Genomic DNA, 18,019 nt, shown 5'->3' with positions numbered 1-18,019 from the left:
CCTCCCAAGACTAAACCAGGAAGAAGCTGAATCTCTGAATAGACCAATAACAGGCTCTGAAATTGAGGCAATAATTAATAGCTTACCAATCAAAAAAAGTCCAGGACCAGATGGATTCACAGCCGAATTCTACCAGAGGTACAAAGAGGAGCTGGTACCATTCCTTCTGAAACTATTCCAATCAATAGAAAAAGAAGGAATCCTCCCTAACTCATTTTATGAGGCCAGCATCATCCTGATACCAAAGCCTGGCAGAGACACAACAAAAAAAGAGAATTTTAGACCAATATCCTTGATGAACATCAATGCAAAAATCCTCAATAAAATACTGGCAAACCGAATCCAGCAGCACATAAAAAAGTTCATCCACCATGATCAAGTAGGCTTCATCCCTGGGATGCAAGGCTGGTTCAACATACGTAAATCAATAAATGTTATCCAGCATATAAACAGAACCAAAGACAAAAACCACACAGTTATCTCAATAGATGCAGAAAAGGCCTTTGACAAAATTCAACAACGCTTCATGCTAAAAACTCTCAATCAATTAGGTATTGATGGGACATATCTCAAAATAATAAGAGCTATCTATGACAAACCCACAGCCAATATCATACTGAATGGGCAAAAACTGGAAGCATTCCCTTTGAAAACGGGCACAAGACAGGGACGCCCCCTCTCACCACTCCTATTCAACATAGTGTTGGAAGTTCTGGCCAGGGCAATTAGGCAGGAGAAGGAAATAAAGGGTATTCAATTAGGAAAAGAGGAAGTCAAATTGTCCCTGTTTGCAGATGACATGATTGTATATCTAGAAAACCCCATTGTCTCAGCCCAAAATCTCCTTAAGCTGATAAGCAACTTCAGCAAAGTCTCAGGATACAAAATCAATGCACAAAAATCACAAGCATTCCTATACACCAATAACAGACAAACAGAGAGCCAAATCATGAGTGAACTCCCATTCACAATTGCTTCAAAGACAGTAAAATACCTAGGAATCCAACTTACAAGGGATGTGAAGGACCTCTTCAAGGAGAAATACAAACCACTGCTCAACGAAATAAAAGAGGATACAAACAAATGGAAGAACATGCCATGCTCATGGGTAGGAAGAATCAATATCGTGAAAATGGCCATACTGCCCAAGGTAATTTATAGATTCGATGCCATCCCCATCAAACTACCAATGACTTTCTTCACAGAATTGGAAAAAACTACTTTAAAGTTCATATGGAACCAAAAAAGAGCCTGCATCACCAAGTCAATCCTAAGCCAAAGAACGAAGCTGGAGGCATCACGCTACCTGACTTCAAACTATACTACAAGGCTACAGTAACCAAAACAGCATGATACTGTTACCAAAACAGAGATGTAGATCAATGGAACAGAACAGAGCCCTCAGAAATAATGCTGCATATCTACAACTATCTGATCTTTGACAAACCTGACAAAAACAAGAAATGGGGAAAGGATTCCCTATTTAATAAATGGTGCTGGGAAAACTGGCTAGCCGTATGTAGAAAGCTGAAACTGGATCCCTTCCTTACACCTTATACAAAAATTAATTCAAGATAGATTAAAGACTTAAATGTTAGACCTAAAACCATAAAAACCCTAGAAGAAAACCTAGGCAGTACCTAGGCAATACCATTCAGGACATAGGCAATACCTAAAACCTAGGCAATAACATTCAGGACATAGGCACAGGCAAGGACTTCATGTCTAAAACACCAAAAGCAATGGCAACAAAAGCCAACATTGACAAATGGGATCTAATTAAACTAAAGAGCTTCTGCACAGCAAAAGTAACTACCATCAGAGTGAACAGGCAACCTACAAAATGGGAGAAAATTTTTGCAATCTACTCATCTGACAAAGGGCTAATATCCAGAATCTACAATGAACTCAAACAAATTTACAAGAAAAAAACAAACAACCCCATCAAAAAGTGGGCAAAGGATATGAACAGACATTTCCCAAAAGAAGACATTTATGCAGCCAAAAGACACATGAAAAAATGCTCATCATCACTGGCCATCAGAGAAATGCAAATCAAAACCACAATGAGATACCATCTCACACCAGTTAGAATGGTGATCATTGAACAGTCAGGAAACCATAGTTGCTAGAGAGGATGTGGAGAAACAGGAATACTTTTACACTGTTGGTGGGACTGTAAACTAGTTCAACCATTGTGGAAGTCAGTGTGGCGATTCCTCAGGGATCTAGAGCGGCACTATTCACAATAACAAAGACTTTGAACTAACCTAAATGTCCAACAACGATAGACTGGATTAAGAAAATGTGGCACATATACACTTTGGAATACTATGCAGCCATAAAAAATGATGACTTCATGTCCTTTGCAGGGACATAGATGAAACTGGAAACCATCATTCTCAGCAAACTATCGCAAGGACAAAAAACCAAACACCGCATGTTCTCACTCATAGGTAGGAATTGAACAATGAGAACACATGCACACAGGAAGGGGAACATCACACACCGGGGACTGTTGTGCGGTGGGGGACGGGGGGAGGGATAGCATTAGGAGATATACCTAATGCTAAATGACGAGTTAATGGGTGCAGCACACCAACATGGCACATGTATACATATGTAGCAAACCTGCACGTTGTGCACATGTACCCTAAAACTTAAAGTATAATAATAATAAAATTTAAAAAAATAATAATAAAAAATTTAAAAAAAGAGAATTTGGTAATATTTAACACAACTTGTATGCATTTATCCTGTTATCCAACAATCACATTTCTATGAATTTATCCTGAAAACATACCTCCAAAAATACCAAAATACAAGTGCAGTAGATTGTACATTGAAAAATTGCTTATAATTATAAATTATTAAAAACTACCTAAATGTCCAAGTATAGGAATTTGTTCAAATAAACTATGGCTGCACACACATAATGAAGTACTATGCAACTGTAAAAAAAGAATGAAAAAGACCTTGAATAACTAATATGAACTAATTCCTAGGAAATCTTAAGTGAAAAAAAAATCAAAAGAGATTATATAACTTGCTACCTTTTGTGTAAGAAATAAGGAGAAATAGAAAGATACAAACAAGCACAAAGTACAAAATGGAAAATAAGGAAGTTGGTTATCTGCAAGCAGTAGAGGACATGGGATTAGTGACATTCCTCTAACTATGCATATTTTTTATTTTTAGAAACATGTTAATGTTCAATATGTACAAAAATAAAATTAAATCAATATGGATGAGGAGGTGGAAATAAAATCTCTAACTGGAAAATAATTCTCCATTCCCACCAACACAACAACAAAACAACTACATATATATTTCCACAGATATATAGTTATATATGTTATATATAGTTATATATATGTTTTATATGTATAGTTATATATTTTATATGTAATATATGTTTACAGTAGAAATCATATAAATATATACATTTCTACTACTTTCAAAGAACAAATTACAAAAAAGACTTGTGTTGTTTGGGGACTTATTTTTATTTATGTTTAAGGAGGAATAGCAATGTAAAATTTAAATCTCCTTTAACAGTAGATACAAAAAACAAGGGAACAATGAGGAGTGAGCTTTAGAGATGATGGCTTTTTAAAAAATCGTCTTAAAATTTATTATCCTTCAGTCACTCCTTAATGAGGAAGTCACAGTGCATTCATTTAACTAAAGTGTTCTGAGAATTGAAAGATGGTTAACATGTACCAAATAATCATAGCTCTTAAAAGGATGCCCAAACCAAATGTTCCTCTCTATCAAAGTAAAAGTAAAACCCATTGATCTGATTTTTATTCACCCAAACAATAAGTATGAATCACTTTCCTATTTATATAAACAGTCTTCCTAGTCTATAGCTCAGATATTTTAATTCAGATGTACTTTTACTCCAAAAAAATAAAAAGGAAACAAGGTGAAACAAAAACAAAAATAAAAACTGAAGAGAGAAGACTATTGCATTTCACAAGTTATTATAAAAAGTCAATAATAGCATCATTGATATATGAGAAAGAATGATGAACAGACTATATGACAGCTATTTTTAAATGTAATAATGGAACCTCAGAGAAACTCCTGTCAAAATGAAAGAGAAAAATTAGGACGTGCACTGAGACAAGTAAAAGCAAAAGATCTTTAAGCACAAGAAGCAAATCAATGATGAGAGAGCAGAGTAGCAGCAAGAATAATACAACTGCCTACCACATTGCAAATATAACTGTGAAAAGAAAATTGTTTGAGGCGATTATCAAAAGTCTGAGCAATCAATGAGATAGCTAGTAAAGGGCATTAATTAAAGCTCTGTCGTGTCCTAGATTGATAAAGTGACTTTCAGCAAGTCACAAACAGGAGTTTACATTATAGAAGTAAAGACAAGCTCTTCCTGTTCCAAATGACATAATAACCAACAGTAGCCATAATCAAAACAGAGGAAACAGAATGCCACTTGTCCCTACAGTGTCACAGATACTACCAAAAGGAAACAGATCCGAAGTTAGGCATATGAACAGAGTAAAAGGAATCTGTACTTTAGAACAAATCATAATAATTTTAGGGAAACCTATAGTTCATCCTAGAAGTCAATAAGTATACACAGGTATTAATGATTTTCTGAAAGCATCAAATACACACACGAAAAATGTCACTTTTCAGAGATTAATTTGAGCCTTTTAGCAAAAAAATCCTGGTAGAGTATGCCAACATAGTTCATCAAGTTGGACAGAAATGAGACAGCAATGTCAACTATGTGATCACGTAACTGTCGAGAGTTAACATTTTTGTTTTTGGCAATGAAAGTTACAGAAGTAGAAATGTCCTCATCTAACATGATTATTTTTCTAAAACCTAATTATTTTATGATAATATATGAACCATTTCATAGTCGTTTGAAGACTAAATGAGAGTTATAGATGTCATGACATGATAATTCAAAGAAAAATGCTTTGGTTCAATACGCTGTCTAGAACTCAAAAGAGATAATGGTGACTTCTGGTTTCCACTCTGGCATGTAAGGAACTTCAAAGTTGTCACTCTTTCCTCACAATAAGAAAAAAGCTAAACAATCTGAAAATCAATAACCCTTCTTAGATCCATCAGAGAATCGAAGTCATAGAGAAAATGGCTGCCTCCAAAGTAGGCAAGGCATATACAAAGAATCACAACATAGCAGAGGAAAGCCAGGAGAAGAAACCACTACTAGAACCAGGACCAGAGTAGAAAAACTTAAACTATGATTGACAACTTACTGAAGGCTCAGTGTCTACAATCTTTATAGTTAAAAACTTTAAGGGAGCCCAGTTCTAGTGGGGACCCTATACTTTTGTGAGTATACCTTCAGTAGCCCTGCCAGGTTCTCACAGTGAAGATAAGAAAAAATTTTCTTCATGTTTCAGCAGGGGAAAGGAAAAGTAGGCATTTTGAAAGACACCAAGAGAATTCTGTTTTTCTTAGTTCTGCCCTCACAGGAAACTATCGTAGGAAAGCCTAACAAACTAGGGTTTTACCAGACTCTGATATAAAAGAAGGCATATACCCTTCTAGCCTTCTTGTCTTACCTGAGTTGGGAGTGAAAATAGGAAGAGACTGAGAAGAATTTGTGAAGGTCACAGTCCAGAAACAGGCTTAACAAAATATGAGAATCTAATCATGGGACAAAAGACTCTTTCCCCGACTCCTGAAACTTAGCAATCATGAATAGGGCTCCTGAATAATATTAGGGGGTTACAATGGAAAAAATTGCTTGTTTCAGACCTTATTTAGAAAGAAGTCTCTAAGAAAACCCAAAGACAACAGAAAAGAAAAAATACAACAGAAAATGAACAAAAACAAGGACACCAAAGGAGATTTTTTGCCCCTGACACCTACAACTATAGCAAACACAGTGTACCTCCAAGTCAGGTAAATATAACAACCTCACACTAAAGGTCTAATTACCCCCATTCCATTTGCCTGGTACATCATGTCCAGCTTTCAACAAAACATTACACAGCACACTAAAAGACAAAAAGCATAGTTTGAAAAGCTAAAGCAAACATCCAAATGAGATTCAGATATGGCAGAGATTTTAGCATTATCAGACTGGAAATGTAGCACAACTGTGATTAACATACTAAAGGTTCTAGTGAAAAAGTAGACAATGTGCAAGAACAAATGGGTATTGTAAGCAGTGAGATGGAAACCCTAACAAAGAATCAAAAGAAAATGACAGAAATCAAAAACATCGTAAAGTACTGAAAAGTACCTTTGATAGGCTCATCAACAGACTGGACGGAGTCTAGGAAATCAGTGAGCTTGATGAAATGTCAATAGCAACTTCTAAAACTGAAATTCAAAGAGGATTAAAAAAGACTGAAAAGACTATCCAAGAACTATGGGTAGGACTACAAATGATGTAACTACGTAATAGAAATATCAGTAGGAAAATAAAGAGAGAAAATAACAGAAGAGATGTTTAAAGTAATAATGGCTAAGAATTTTCCAAAATTTATGGCAGACACCAAATCATAGATCCCAGTAGCTCAGGGAAAATCAAGCAAGGCAAATACCAAAAATATCCACGTCCAAGCATACCATATTTGAACTGCAGAACATCAAAGACAAAGAAAAAAATTATTTCAAGAAGCCAGAGGGAGAAAAACACACCTTACCTATAGAGAAGGAAGGATAAAGTTACATTAGACTTCTGTTCACAAACTATGCAAGCAAGATCATGTGCTATTGAAAGCAAAAACCTAGCCAGGTGCAGTGGCTCACGCCTGTAATCTCAGCACTTTGGGAGGCTGAGGTGGGCAGATTATTTAAGGTCAGGAGTTTGAGACCAGCCTGACCAACATGGTGAAACCCCGTCTCTACTAAAAATACAAAAAAATTAGCCAGACGTGGTGGCACATGACTGTAGTCCCAGCTACTCAGAAGTCTGAGGCAGGAGAATTCCTTGAACCTGGGAGACAGAAGTTGCAGTGAGCCGAGATTATGCCACCGCATTCCAGCCTGGGAGACAGAGCCAGACTCTGTCTCAAAAAAAAAAAAAAGTAAAAACTCATCAACCTAAATTCTATATCCAATGAAATTATACTTCAAAAATAAAGGAGAAATAAAGATTTTCTCATATAAAAATTGAGGAATAGACTTGCTTTGAAAAAAATGTATTAAAAGGAGCTTCAGAGAGGAGGAAAATTATATAGGTTAGAAACTCAGATCTACGAAAACAAAAACTGCCAATTGGAGAAGGAATTAAGGAAAATAAAACGTCATTTATTTTTCATATGCAAATTGATCTAACAATAATAATCTGTTCAAATAACAGCAACAATGTATTTGGTAATTATAGGTTATATATATGTGAAATAAATTACAGCTATGATGCAAGGGATGGGAGAGAGCAATTCAGAATACTCCGTTATAGGATACTTACACTGCCTGTGAAGTGTATATAGTGTTATTTGAAAGTGGGCTTTGGTTAGTTGTAAATGTACATTGCAAATTCTAAGAAAACCATAAAAAATGTTTAAGATATGTATAACTGATATGCTAAGAAAGAAGAAAAAAATCAAACAACATAAAATGTTCCATTAAAATCAGAGAGGACAGAGGAAGAGAGGAAATAAATAAGTGAAATGAAAACTGAAAGCCTTTCCTTTAAGATCTTGAAAACAACAAGGATGCCCACTGCCACCACTGCTGTTTAACATAGTACTGAAAGTCTTGGAGCAATCAGACAAGAGAAAAAAATAAAGGACAACCGAACTGGAAAGGAAGAAGTAAATTATCCTTGTTTGCAGATAACATAATCTTATATTTGGAAAAACCAAAAAAATTCACAAAAATTATTAAAACTGATAAATTTAGTAAAGTTACAGGATACAAAATCAACATATAAAAATCAGTAGCATTTTATATGACAACAGCTAACAATCTTAAAAAGAAATGAAAAAGTAATCCCACTGACAATTGCTACAAATAAAATAAAATACATAGGAATAAACTTAAATAAGTGAAAGATCTCTACAATGAAAACTATAAAACACCAAAGGAGAAAACTGAAGAGGGCACAAAAAATGGAAAAATAATCCTTGTTCATGGATTGGAAGAGTCAATATTGTTAAAATCTCTCTATTACTCAAAGTAATCTATAGATTTAGTGCAATCCCTATGAAAATATCAATAACATTTTTCACAGAAATAGCAAAAACAATCTGAAAACTCATATGGAACCATAAAAGACCCAGAATAGGCAAAGCTAACCTGAAAAAACAACAACAACAAAAAAAAACTGGAGGAATCACATTACCTGACTTCAAGTTATACTACAGAACTACAGTAAACAAAACAGTATGGTACTGCCATAAAAACAGACATACACATCACTGGAACAGAGTAGAGAACCCAGAAATAAACCCATACATCTACAATGAATTCATTTTTGACAAAGGTATCAAGAACATACACTGAGGAAAGGACAGTCTCTTCAATAAATTGTGCTAGGAAAACTGGATATCCCTATGCAGAAGAATGAAACTAGACCCCTATGTCTCACCATATAAAAAAATCAAATAAAAATTAAAGAATTAAACCCAAGACCTCAAACTATGAAACGACTGCAAAAAGAATAAAAAAAAACACTGAGGAAACTCTTCAAACATTGAAATGGGCAAAGATTCTTGAATAATAAAACACAGGCAATCAAAGAGAAGATGGACAAATTATATCACATCAAGTTAAAAAGCCTCTGTACAGCAAAGGAAACAATCAACAAACTGACGAGAAAATCCACAGGATAAGAGAAATTTTTTGCAAACTACCAGTCTAACAAGGGATTAATAACCAGATTACATAAGAAGCTCAAACAACTCAATAGGAAAAAATATAATAATACAATTTAAAAATGAGCAAAAGGTCTTAATAGACATTTCTCAAAAGAATACATAGAAATGACAAACAGGCATATGAAAAGGTGCTCAGCATCACTGATCATCAGAGAAATGCAAATCAAAATTAAAATGAGATATCATCTCATCCCAGTTAAAATGAGTTTTATACAAATGACAAGCAATAACAAATGCTGGTGAGGATGTGGAAAAAAGGGAATCACTGTACACTGTTGGTTGGAACATAGTACAACCACTATGGAGAACAGTTTAGAGGCTCCTCGAAAAACTAAAAATAGAGCTGCCGTACTATCTAGCAATCCCACTGCTACGGACACAAAAGAAAGGAAATCAGTACATAAAAGAGATAGCTGAACTCCCATATTTACTGTAGCACTGTCCACAATAGTCAAGATTTGGAAGCAACCCAAGTGTCCATCAACAAATGAATAAAGAAAATGTGGTACATATACACAATGGAGTACTAGTCAGCTATAAAAACCAATGAGATCCTGTCATCTGCACCAACATGGATGGAACTGGAAGTTGTTAAGTTAAATGGCCAGGCACAGAAAGACAAGCTTTGCATGTTCTCACTTACCTGTGACAACTAAAAATTAAAACAATTGAACTCATGGAGCTAGAGAATAGAGGCTGGTTTCCAGAGTCTGGGAAGAGTAGTGGTGATTGGGGAAAATGGAGATTAATGGGCACACAGTAACAGTTAGAAAGAATGAATACAACCTAGTATTTGCTAGCAAAACAGAGTGATATAGTAAAAAATAATTTAATTGTGCATTTTAAAATAGCTGAGTATAACTGGATTGTTTATAACACAAAGGATAAATGCTTGTGGTGATAAATACTCCATTTACCCTGACATGATTACAATGCATTACATGCTTGTATCAAAATATCTCATGTAACCCATAAATATATACACCTACTATGCACCTACAAAAGCTAAAAATTAAATAAAAAATAATAAATTAAAATTAAAAAGGAGCAAAGAACAAGGACAATAAATGAAAAATAATGACCACAGTAAATATTAATACAATTGTATTGATGATCACTTTAAGCATAAGTGTTCTAAATACACTAATTAAAAGACAGACTGTCAGAGTGAATAATAAACAGCATCCAATTATATGTTATCTACAAGACAGATGAATACACTTTTTGTCAGTAAGCATAGATATACTATGCTAGCATTAATCAAAAAAAGGTGGAGTAGGTATCATAATTCCAGACAATGGAGAATTTAGAACAAAGAAAATTGTCAGGGATTAAGGTGGGGGTGGGCATTACATAATAATAAAGAGATTATTTCTCCAATAAGATATAGCAGTCATTAATACGTATTATCTAACAACAGAGTGTCAAAATCTATGAGGCAAAGTCTGTTATAACTGCAAATAGACAAAATTTGTATTGTTTTTGGAGACCTCAACACTCCTCTCTAGTAATCGACAGATCCATCAGGAATAACATCAGTAAGAACATAGTTGAACTGAACAGCACCATCAATCAACTGGATATAATTGACATTTATAGAATATTTTATCCAACTACAGCAGAGTACACACATTCTTCTCGAGTTCACGTAAAATATTCAAGATAAGCCATATTTCTGGGCCACGAAACACTCCTTAACAAATCTAAAAGAATAAAAATCATACAACATATGCTCCCAGGACACAATGGAATTAAGCTAAAATTAATAACAAAATAGAGAACCCCAAAATATATAGAGATTAAACAAGACACTCTTAAATAACACATGGATCAAGAAAATCTCAAGAGAAATGCAAAAATATTTAGAACTACATGAAAATAATGCAAATTATCAGAATTTGTAGAACAAAGAGAAAGGGCTTGAGGAAATTGAATGCATCTAATAGTAAAGAAGAGATCTCTCAAATGAGTAACCTAAGTTTCCACCTTAGGAAACTAGAAAAAGAAGAGCAATTAAATCTAAAGTAAGCAGAAGAAAAGAAATAATAAAATCAGAGTCAAAATCAATGAAAATAGAAAAAAAATCAATAGAAAAAAATCAACAAAACCAAAAGTTGGTTTTTAAAAGCACTGATAAAATTAATGAACCTCTAGCCAGGATAGGAAAAAAAAGAGAGAATACAAATTATTAATACTGGAAACGTAAGAAGGGTAATCATTAATAATCCCATAGCTATTAAAAGGAAAAAGGGATATTATGAACAACTCTATGTCCCTAAATTTGATAATCTAGATGAAATGAGCCAATTCCTTGAAAGACAAAATCTAGCAAAACACACAAAGAGAAATCAATGATACGAATAGTCCTAAATCTGTTAAAAGAAATTAAACCAGTATTTAGTAACTTTCCAAATCAGAAAGCATGAGGTCCAGAGGGTTCACTACCAAACATTCAAGGGAAAATTATACCAATTCTCAACAATTTCTTTCAGAAAATGAAAGCGCAGAAAATACTTTCCAATGCATTCGAAGAGGGCAGCATTACCCTAACATCACAACAAAGACATTACAAGTAAGGACAACAAAGATCAACATTTCTCATAAACATACATGAAATAAGTCTCAATAAAATACTAGCAAGTCAAATCCAACACTATATAAAAGGAATTTATGTCGCAGCTAAGTGGGACTTATTCCACATACACAAGGCTGGTTCAACATTTGAAAATCAATTAATGTAATCCATAACATAAACAGGCTAATGAACAAAAATCATATAATCAGATCAATAGATGCAGAAAAAATATTTAACAAAATCTAATGATTATTTATAAGGAAAATTCTCAGAAAACTAAGAATGAAGGGGAACTTCCTTGACTTCATTAACACACGTACAAAAAAAAAAACCTATAGCTAACAAAACACTTAATGGTGACAGCATAGATTTCTTTCCCAGTACAAAAAAAAAAGAATGTCCTTTCTCATCACTCCTGTAAAACATTGTACCGGAAGTCTTGGCTAATGAAGACAAGAAAATAAAATAAAGAAAACATATTCAGATTGGAGAGAAAGCAACAATTTTTCCTTTTTTTTTTTTGCAGATGACATGCTGACATGCTTATTTATGTAAGTAATCTCAAAAAATCAACAACTACAGCAATGGAAATCTCTGGATAATAAGTGACTATAACAAAGTTGCAGGATGCAAGGTTAATATAAAAAGTTAACGGTTTTCTTATTATACAAGCAATGCACAATTGGAATATGAAATTAAAAACACAATACCATTTATGTTAGCACCAGAAAAGGTAAATTAATCTAAATCTGACACAATATGTACAAGATATATTTTTTTAAAAACCCTCCAAGACCCTGACAAAATAAACAAGAATTAAATAAATGGAGAGATATCCTATGTACCAGAATAGGATGACTCAGTATTATCAATATATTAGTTCTTCCCAAATTGATCTTACATTACATGCAATCCCAATCAAAATCTTGGAAAGTTATTTTGTGGATATCAAAAAGTAGTTCCAAAGTTTATATGAAAAAGCAAAAGATTCACAGCAGGCAACACATAGGAAGAAAAAAATTAGGAAGACTGACACTTCTCTGCTTTACAATTTACTATAAAACTACATTACTCAAAACATCGTGTTACTAACAAATAATAGATAGTAAAATAGAATAAAAATTGAAGGCATAGAACAGACTCATATCAACATAGTCAACTGATCTTTGTCAAAAAAGCATAGGTAACTCAATAGAGAAAAGATATTCTTTACAATAAATGGTGCTGGAACAACTGAACATATAATAATCTTTTTAAAAAAGAATGCAGACATAGACCCTATACCTTTCACCAAAAAACCTCAAAATGAATGATAGACCTAAATATAATAAACAAAATTATGCAACTCATAGAAGAAAATATGATAAAAATTCAGTTGACTTTGGGTTTAGTGATATTTTTAAACAACACCAAAAAAAAAAGATCCTTGAAAAAATATTGAGAAGTTGGACTTCATTAAAATTAAAAATATTTTCTCTGTGAACAACACCATCAAGAAAATGAAAACACAAATCATAGACTGTCAAATATATTTGCAAAACACATATCTGATAAAGGACTGGTATCCAAAATATACAAATAACTCTTAAAATTCAACAATAAGAAAACAAACAACTCAATTAAAAAATACACAAACATCTGAATAGACACCTTATCAAATAATATATACAGATGGCAAGCAAGTGTATGAAAAGATGTTCAGCATCACATGTCATTAAGGAATCGCAATTTAAAACAATGAGATACCATTACACACCTATTTGAATGGCAAAACTCCAAAATACTGACAACAAATCCCAGTGATGTGACAAAATAGAACTTCCACTAATTGCTGGTGGCATTGAAAAGTGGCACAGCCATTCTGGAAGACAGCTGGGCAGTTTCTTACAAAACTAAACATACTCTTGCTATACCATACAGCAATTGCACTACTTGATATTAACCCAAATGACTTGAAAACCTATGTTCACAAAAAATTACACACATAAACTTTTATAGCAGCTTTATTCAAAATTGCCAAAACTTGACAGCAACCAAGATGTACTTCAGTAGGTGAATGAACAAACTATAGTACCACAAAATGGAATATTATTCAGTGATAAAAAGAAATAAGCTACCAAGTCACAAACAGACATGGAGCAAACTTAAATGCATATTGCAAAGTGAAATAAGTCAACCAGAAAAAGCTACATATATAATTCTAACTATATAACATTTTTTAAAAAGGCAAAACTTTGGGGACAGTCAGTAAAATGGTCAGTAGTTGCCAGGGGTTCTCAGGGAGAGAGGGAAGGATCAGTAAATAGAGTACAAGGGATACTTAGGGGAGTAAAACTACTCTGTATGATACTGTAATGGTGGATCCATGTCATTATTCATTTGTCAAACCAATAGAATGTACAATACAAAGGGTGAATCCTAATGTAAACTATAGTCTTTATTAATAGTAATGTATCAATATTAGCTCATCAATTGTAACCAATGTACCTGCTGCACACTGAATTGTGTTCCTCCAAAATTCAAATGTTGAAACTCTAACCTCCATTTTGAATATGGGAATTTTATAATGTAATCAGGTCATGAGAGTGGAGCCCTTGTGATAGGATTGGTGCCCTTATAAGAAGAGAAATAGAGTGCTCTCTTTTTTTCTCTCTCCCCCCCACCATGTGAGGACACAGCAAGAAGATGGCCATCTTTAAGACAAGAAGACAACCTTCATCACGAACTAAATCAAGACACATCTTGAATTTGGACTTTCCAGCCTCCAGAACTGTGGAAATAAATTTCTCATTTAAATTCCCAAACTACGGTATTTATTTTTATAACAGTTAGTCTTAGGCAATTCAAGCTGCTATAACAAAGTACCAGAAGCTGGATGGCTTAAAAAACAACAGAAATCTATTTCTCACAGTTCTAGAGGCTGAAAGTCTGAGACCAGGGTACCAGCAGAGTCACATTCTGGTGGGTTCTCTCTTCTGGCTTGCAGACTGCTGACTTCACATTGTATCCTCAAATGGCAGCAAAAGAGTGAGAGGAAGCTCTCATGGCGCACTAATCCCATCTATGAGAACTGCATCATCACGACATAATTACCTCCCAAAGGCCCCATGCCTCCTAAAAACATTACACTCATGGTTAGAATTTCAATACATAAATTTGGGGAGGGGAACACAATTTGAACTGTGTTATGCACTCAATGTTTGTGTATGTAACTATGAAATGTTTGTTTATGAAACTATCACATGAATGCAAGATGTTAATAATAGGAAAAAATTATATGTTGGAGACAGGGAGTATACAGGAACTCAGTACTTTCACTCATTTTTTCTGAAAACTTAAAAATTGATCTGAAAAATCAAGTCTATTAAAAAAAGAAAAACATTGCAAAAATGCGCAAACAAAATGAAAAGATTCTATGTAATGCTCACTTCAGCAATACAGTATGGAATATTAAGAAAACAACGTATTTACACAACCCCACACACATTCAAACAAATTGCATGAATCATTTGCTTAATCTGGACTTCAAAGAAGTAGGCAATAAAAAGCTGCAAATCACTCTTCAATGGACTTGCCAATTTCATATGGCATAAATCAGAATGAAGCATCAAGGATAAAATATACTCATTTGTGAAGTCAAATGGAAAAAAAACCAATCATCACATTACTTTGTTCATAAACAACAGTGGTAGTCTTCTGGGCATCTCCTGGTCAGCTGTGGATCCCAAGAAGGCAGCAACTGATGAGAATGATTAATTCTAAAGACAAGCATTATGTTGTTTGGTAATTTAAGTACTATTGAAAGGCATCTTAATTTGGAAGAAACTTAGTAATACACAAATGCTTCATTTAAGACCCTCTGGGGTAAAATTAAACAAATACTACTTTCAATATATTTCTGTGAGTTTATGTCATGATGTTTTAGACTACAATTTAAAATAAAACAAGCATAAATTTGAAACCTAAGCTGTTGCTTTAATAGTTTATTTCTTCTCCAGTAGGTCATTCTAATTACTGCTTGCGCAAGTTAATACCTTTATCAAAATAATGCCAAAGAAAGCACTCTTGGAACAACTTTTTGGTATTATTGCTAGTATAAAAAATGTACAACACAGATGTCAAAGAATGTTGATAACAGTGAAAACAAAAGTAAACAAATAAAAACAAAAATAAAATTTTAAAGGACAAATGTTCTGAAAAAGAAAAATATTTACATAATTCATATCCCAAATTTGAAATTGAACTTGAATTTTTATCATTATAAGAAGCCCCTTAGTCTTCTATCACTGTTGTAATGGCAGATCTATTTTTATACTAGTTACTGTCTTGATAAAATGTGGAAATATATGACTTATCCTATATATATAATTGCATTACTAATCACACAAGAATGCTAGAACACTGCTTGGTCTAAACTATGCAATTTTGAAAACCTCCCAGTGAAATTAAAAATTTCTTACATGAAACGTCTAAAAACCCAAATTATAAACCTCATTGCCATTTTCGCTTTGTAGAAAATCATAAAGAAGCTTTATAAAGTTGCACTATAAAATATTTTAGGTGAATCAAATACAACCATCAAAGGTCTCCTACCTTAACATAGCATTTTGTCCATCACTTCTTGTACACGAAACCTGCCGGGTTTGATAACCTATCTCTATTGCCCAAGACTTCGAATGATGATGTGCTTTGTAACTTTGACGTTTAAAGGTGACTCGCTCATTTGAATCAGAGTTAAAATCCAGAACAGTTCTTCCGCTTGGATTAATTTCTTTAAGATGAGGCAGTCTGCATTTACTCCATGGTCCAACCTTAAGGCTAAATGTATATTCCTCTTCCCCAAGAGGACAGGAAACGGGAGCATCACAGGCTCTTGACTCAGTCAGATTTGGACATTGCAAACCACCAAAGAGAGGGGGAGCTATGACCGCGCGAGTTCTATGCTGCAATTTCTTCCCACATCCCTTGCTACAGTTGGACCATGGTAAGAACTCAGATACTACACAATCCCGGGGACAAGGAATGAGGCAAGCTTGTTCTGTAGGAGGCTGAGGGGCAAAGTGTTCGCATATTTCATTTGCAACCATAGTTCGGTTCAGCTTCTGAATGCAGCGCACCATGCGGTGCTGCAGGCCATGCTGAGCCGTCACACACTCTGCAGTCCGAGGCTTGACTTCACCGTGAGCGTAAGGAACAAGCACACAGTGGTGCCAGTCAGAAACCTCCCACTGAAAGAGGTCACTGTGCCAGTCACAGACTCGGAAACAACTTCTTTCCTTTGGAGGCCTGTTGCTCTCACCACAGTTAGACAGGTGACTTGTCCACCCGTCAACATGAAAACACCACACTGCCCGACTCTGGACTCCTCCGGGACCACAGTCTCCTGTACACCTTCCCCAGGGACCTACAGGCAGAAAAACAAGGATGTTAATTACTCAGAGATTACATTCAGCAATTCACAGGTAAGTAGAAGTCAATTAACACACTTTCCAACACAAGCAGTATGAAATTAGGAATTTTGGTGGAACAGAGACAATATAATTTAGTGGTTCAGAATGTGGACACTCTTGTTGAAATAAGCATTCCATCAGTAATGTAAACTTGGATGAATTATTTCAACTTTCTAAACCTTAGAAAGTTCCTCACCTATATAAAGTAGAAGATAATAAAAGCACCGACTTGTAGAATTGCTCTGAAGATAAATGATACAATGTGTCAAGTAGACAATACAAATTTAATAAATGATTGGTACCATTATAACTACTACGTTCCAAAGCCTATACATCTAACTCAATATGAATACTTTCCACTGAGGTGGTGTTTCATCTAAAAGAAAAGCCCTAAAGCCAGGATTTTAATAAAGTAGAACTTTTCATATTTCCAGTCTTTCAGCTCAAACTCTAAGAAGCTCAGAAGAGAGATATGTTTAACACCCTAAGTTGCCAAAGTATCCTATTTTCATTTTCAAAATAATTGTCCTCAGTTTTGGTTAGTACTTGCAGAGTGAATTGCATGAAAATAACAATGGGGTGCAGGGGAAAGGTAAGGTAATAAGAGAAGCAGCAGCACTGAATTGTCTGTGGAAATTCTGCCCCTAGAATCCTTGAAGTGTACTCATTTTGATTTCTGATGGGTACTGACTCCAGGTAAAGTTTCCAACATTAGCTTGTAATACACCAGATCTTTTAATTAACTAATTCATTTGTGTAGGAAAGAGTCCAAGAAATGGACAGATGAGGGAGCTGCCCATTGACGTTTATCATATTTTTTGCATCTCATCTACAGACATACCAGCAGGCCTTATCCAGAAAGTTGGTATCTTTTCACAAGGACAGCAAGTAATCACATTTTGTGTCAACAACAATGAAAAAAATAGTTTCTTCTCTTTCATTTTATTTAAATATGTAATCTGAACCTGTTGGTGGGAGTGTAAATTAGTTCAACCCTAGTGAAAGACAGTGTGGTGATTCCTCAAGGATCTAGAACCAGAAATACCATTCAACCCAGCAATCTCATTACTGGGTATATACCCAAAGGATTATAAATCATTCTACTATAAAGACACATGCACACGTATGTTTATTGCAGCACTATTCACAATAGCAAA

At 34.3% G+C, this 18,019-nt stretch overlaps 1 protein-coding gene across 1 annotated transcript in view; it reads right to left on the bottom strand.

Annotated features, from left to right (window-relative positions):
• The window catches only part of THSD7B (thrombospondin type 1 domain containing 7B), a 913,367-nt gene that overhangs the window by 605,243 nt on the left and 290,105 nt on the right, over positions 1-18,019 (bottom strand). Inside the window, exon 3 of the mRNA XM_019021646.4 lies at positions 16,006-16,816. Coding sequence (XP_018877191.3) covers positions 16,006-16,816 — 811 coding nt within the window. The remainder of the gene's footprint in view (positions 1-16,005; positions 16,817-18,019) is intronic.

The sequence above is a fragment of the Gorilla gorilla genome, chromosome 11 (assembly GCF_029281585.2).
Source record: "Gorilla gorilla gorilla isolate KB3781 chromosome 11, NHGRI_mGorGor1-v2.1_pri, whole genome shotgun sequence".
NCBI classification, from domain to species: Eukaryota; Metazoa; Chordata; class Mammalia; order Primates; family Hominidae; genus Gorilla; species Gorilla gorilla.
Note: the sequence above shows the minus strand (reverse complement) of the source record. Positions and strands in the feature narration are given on the sequence as shown.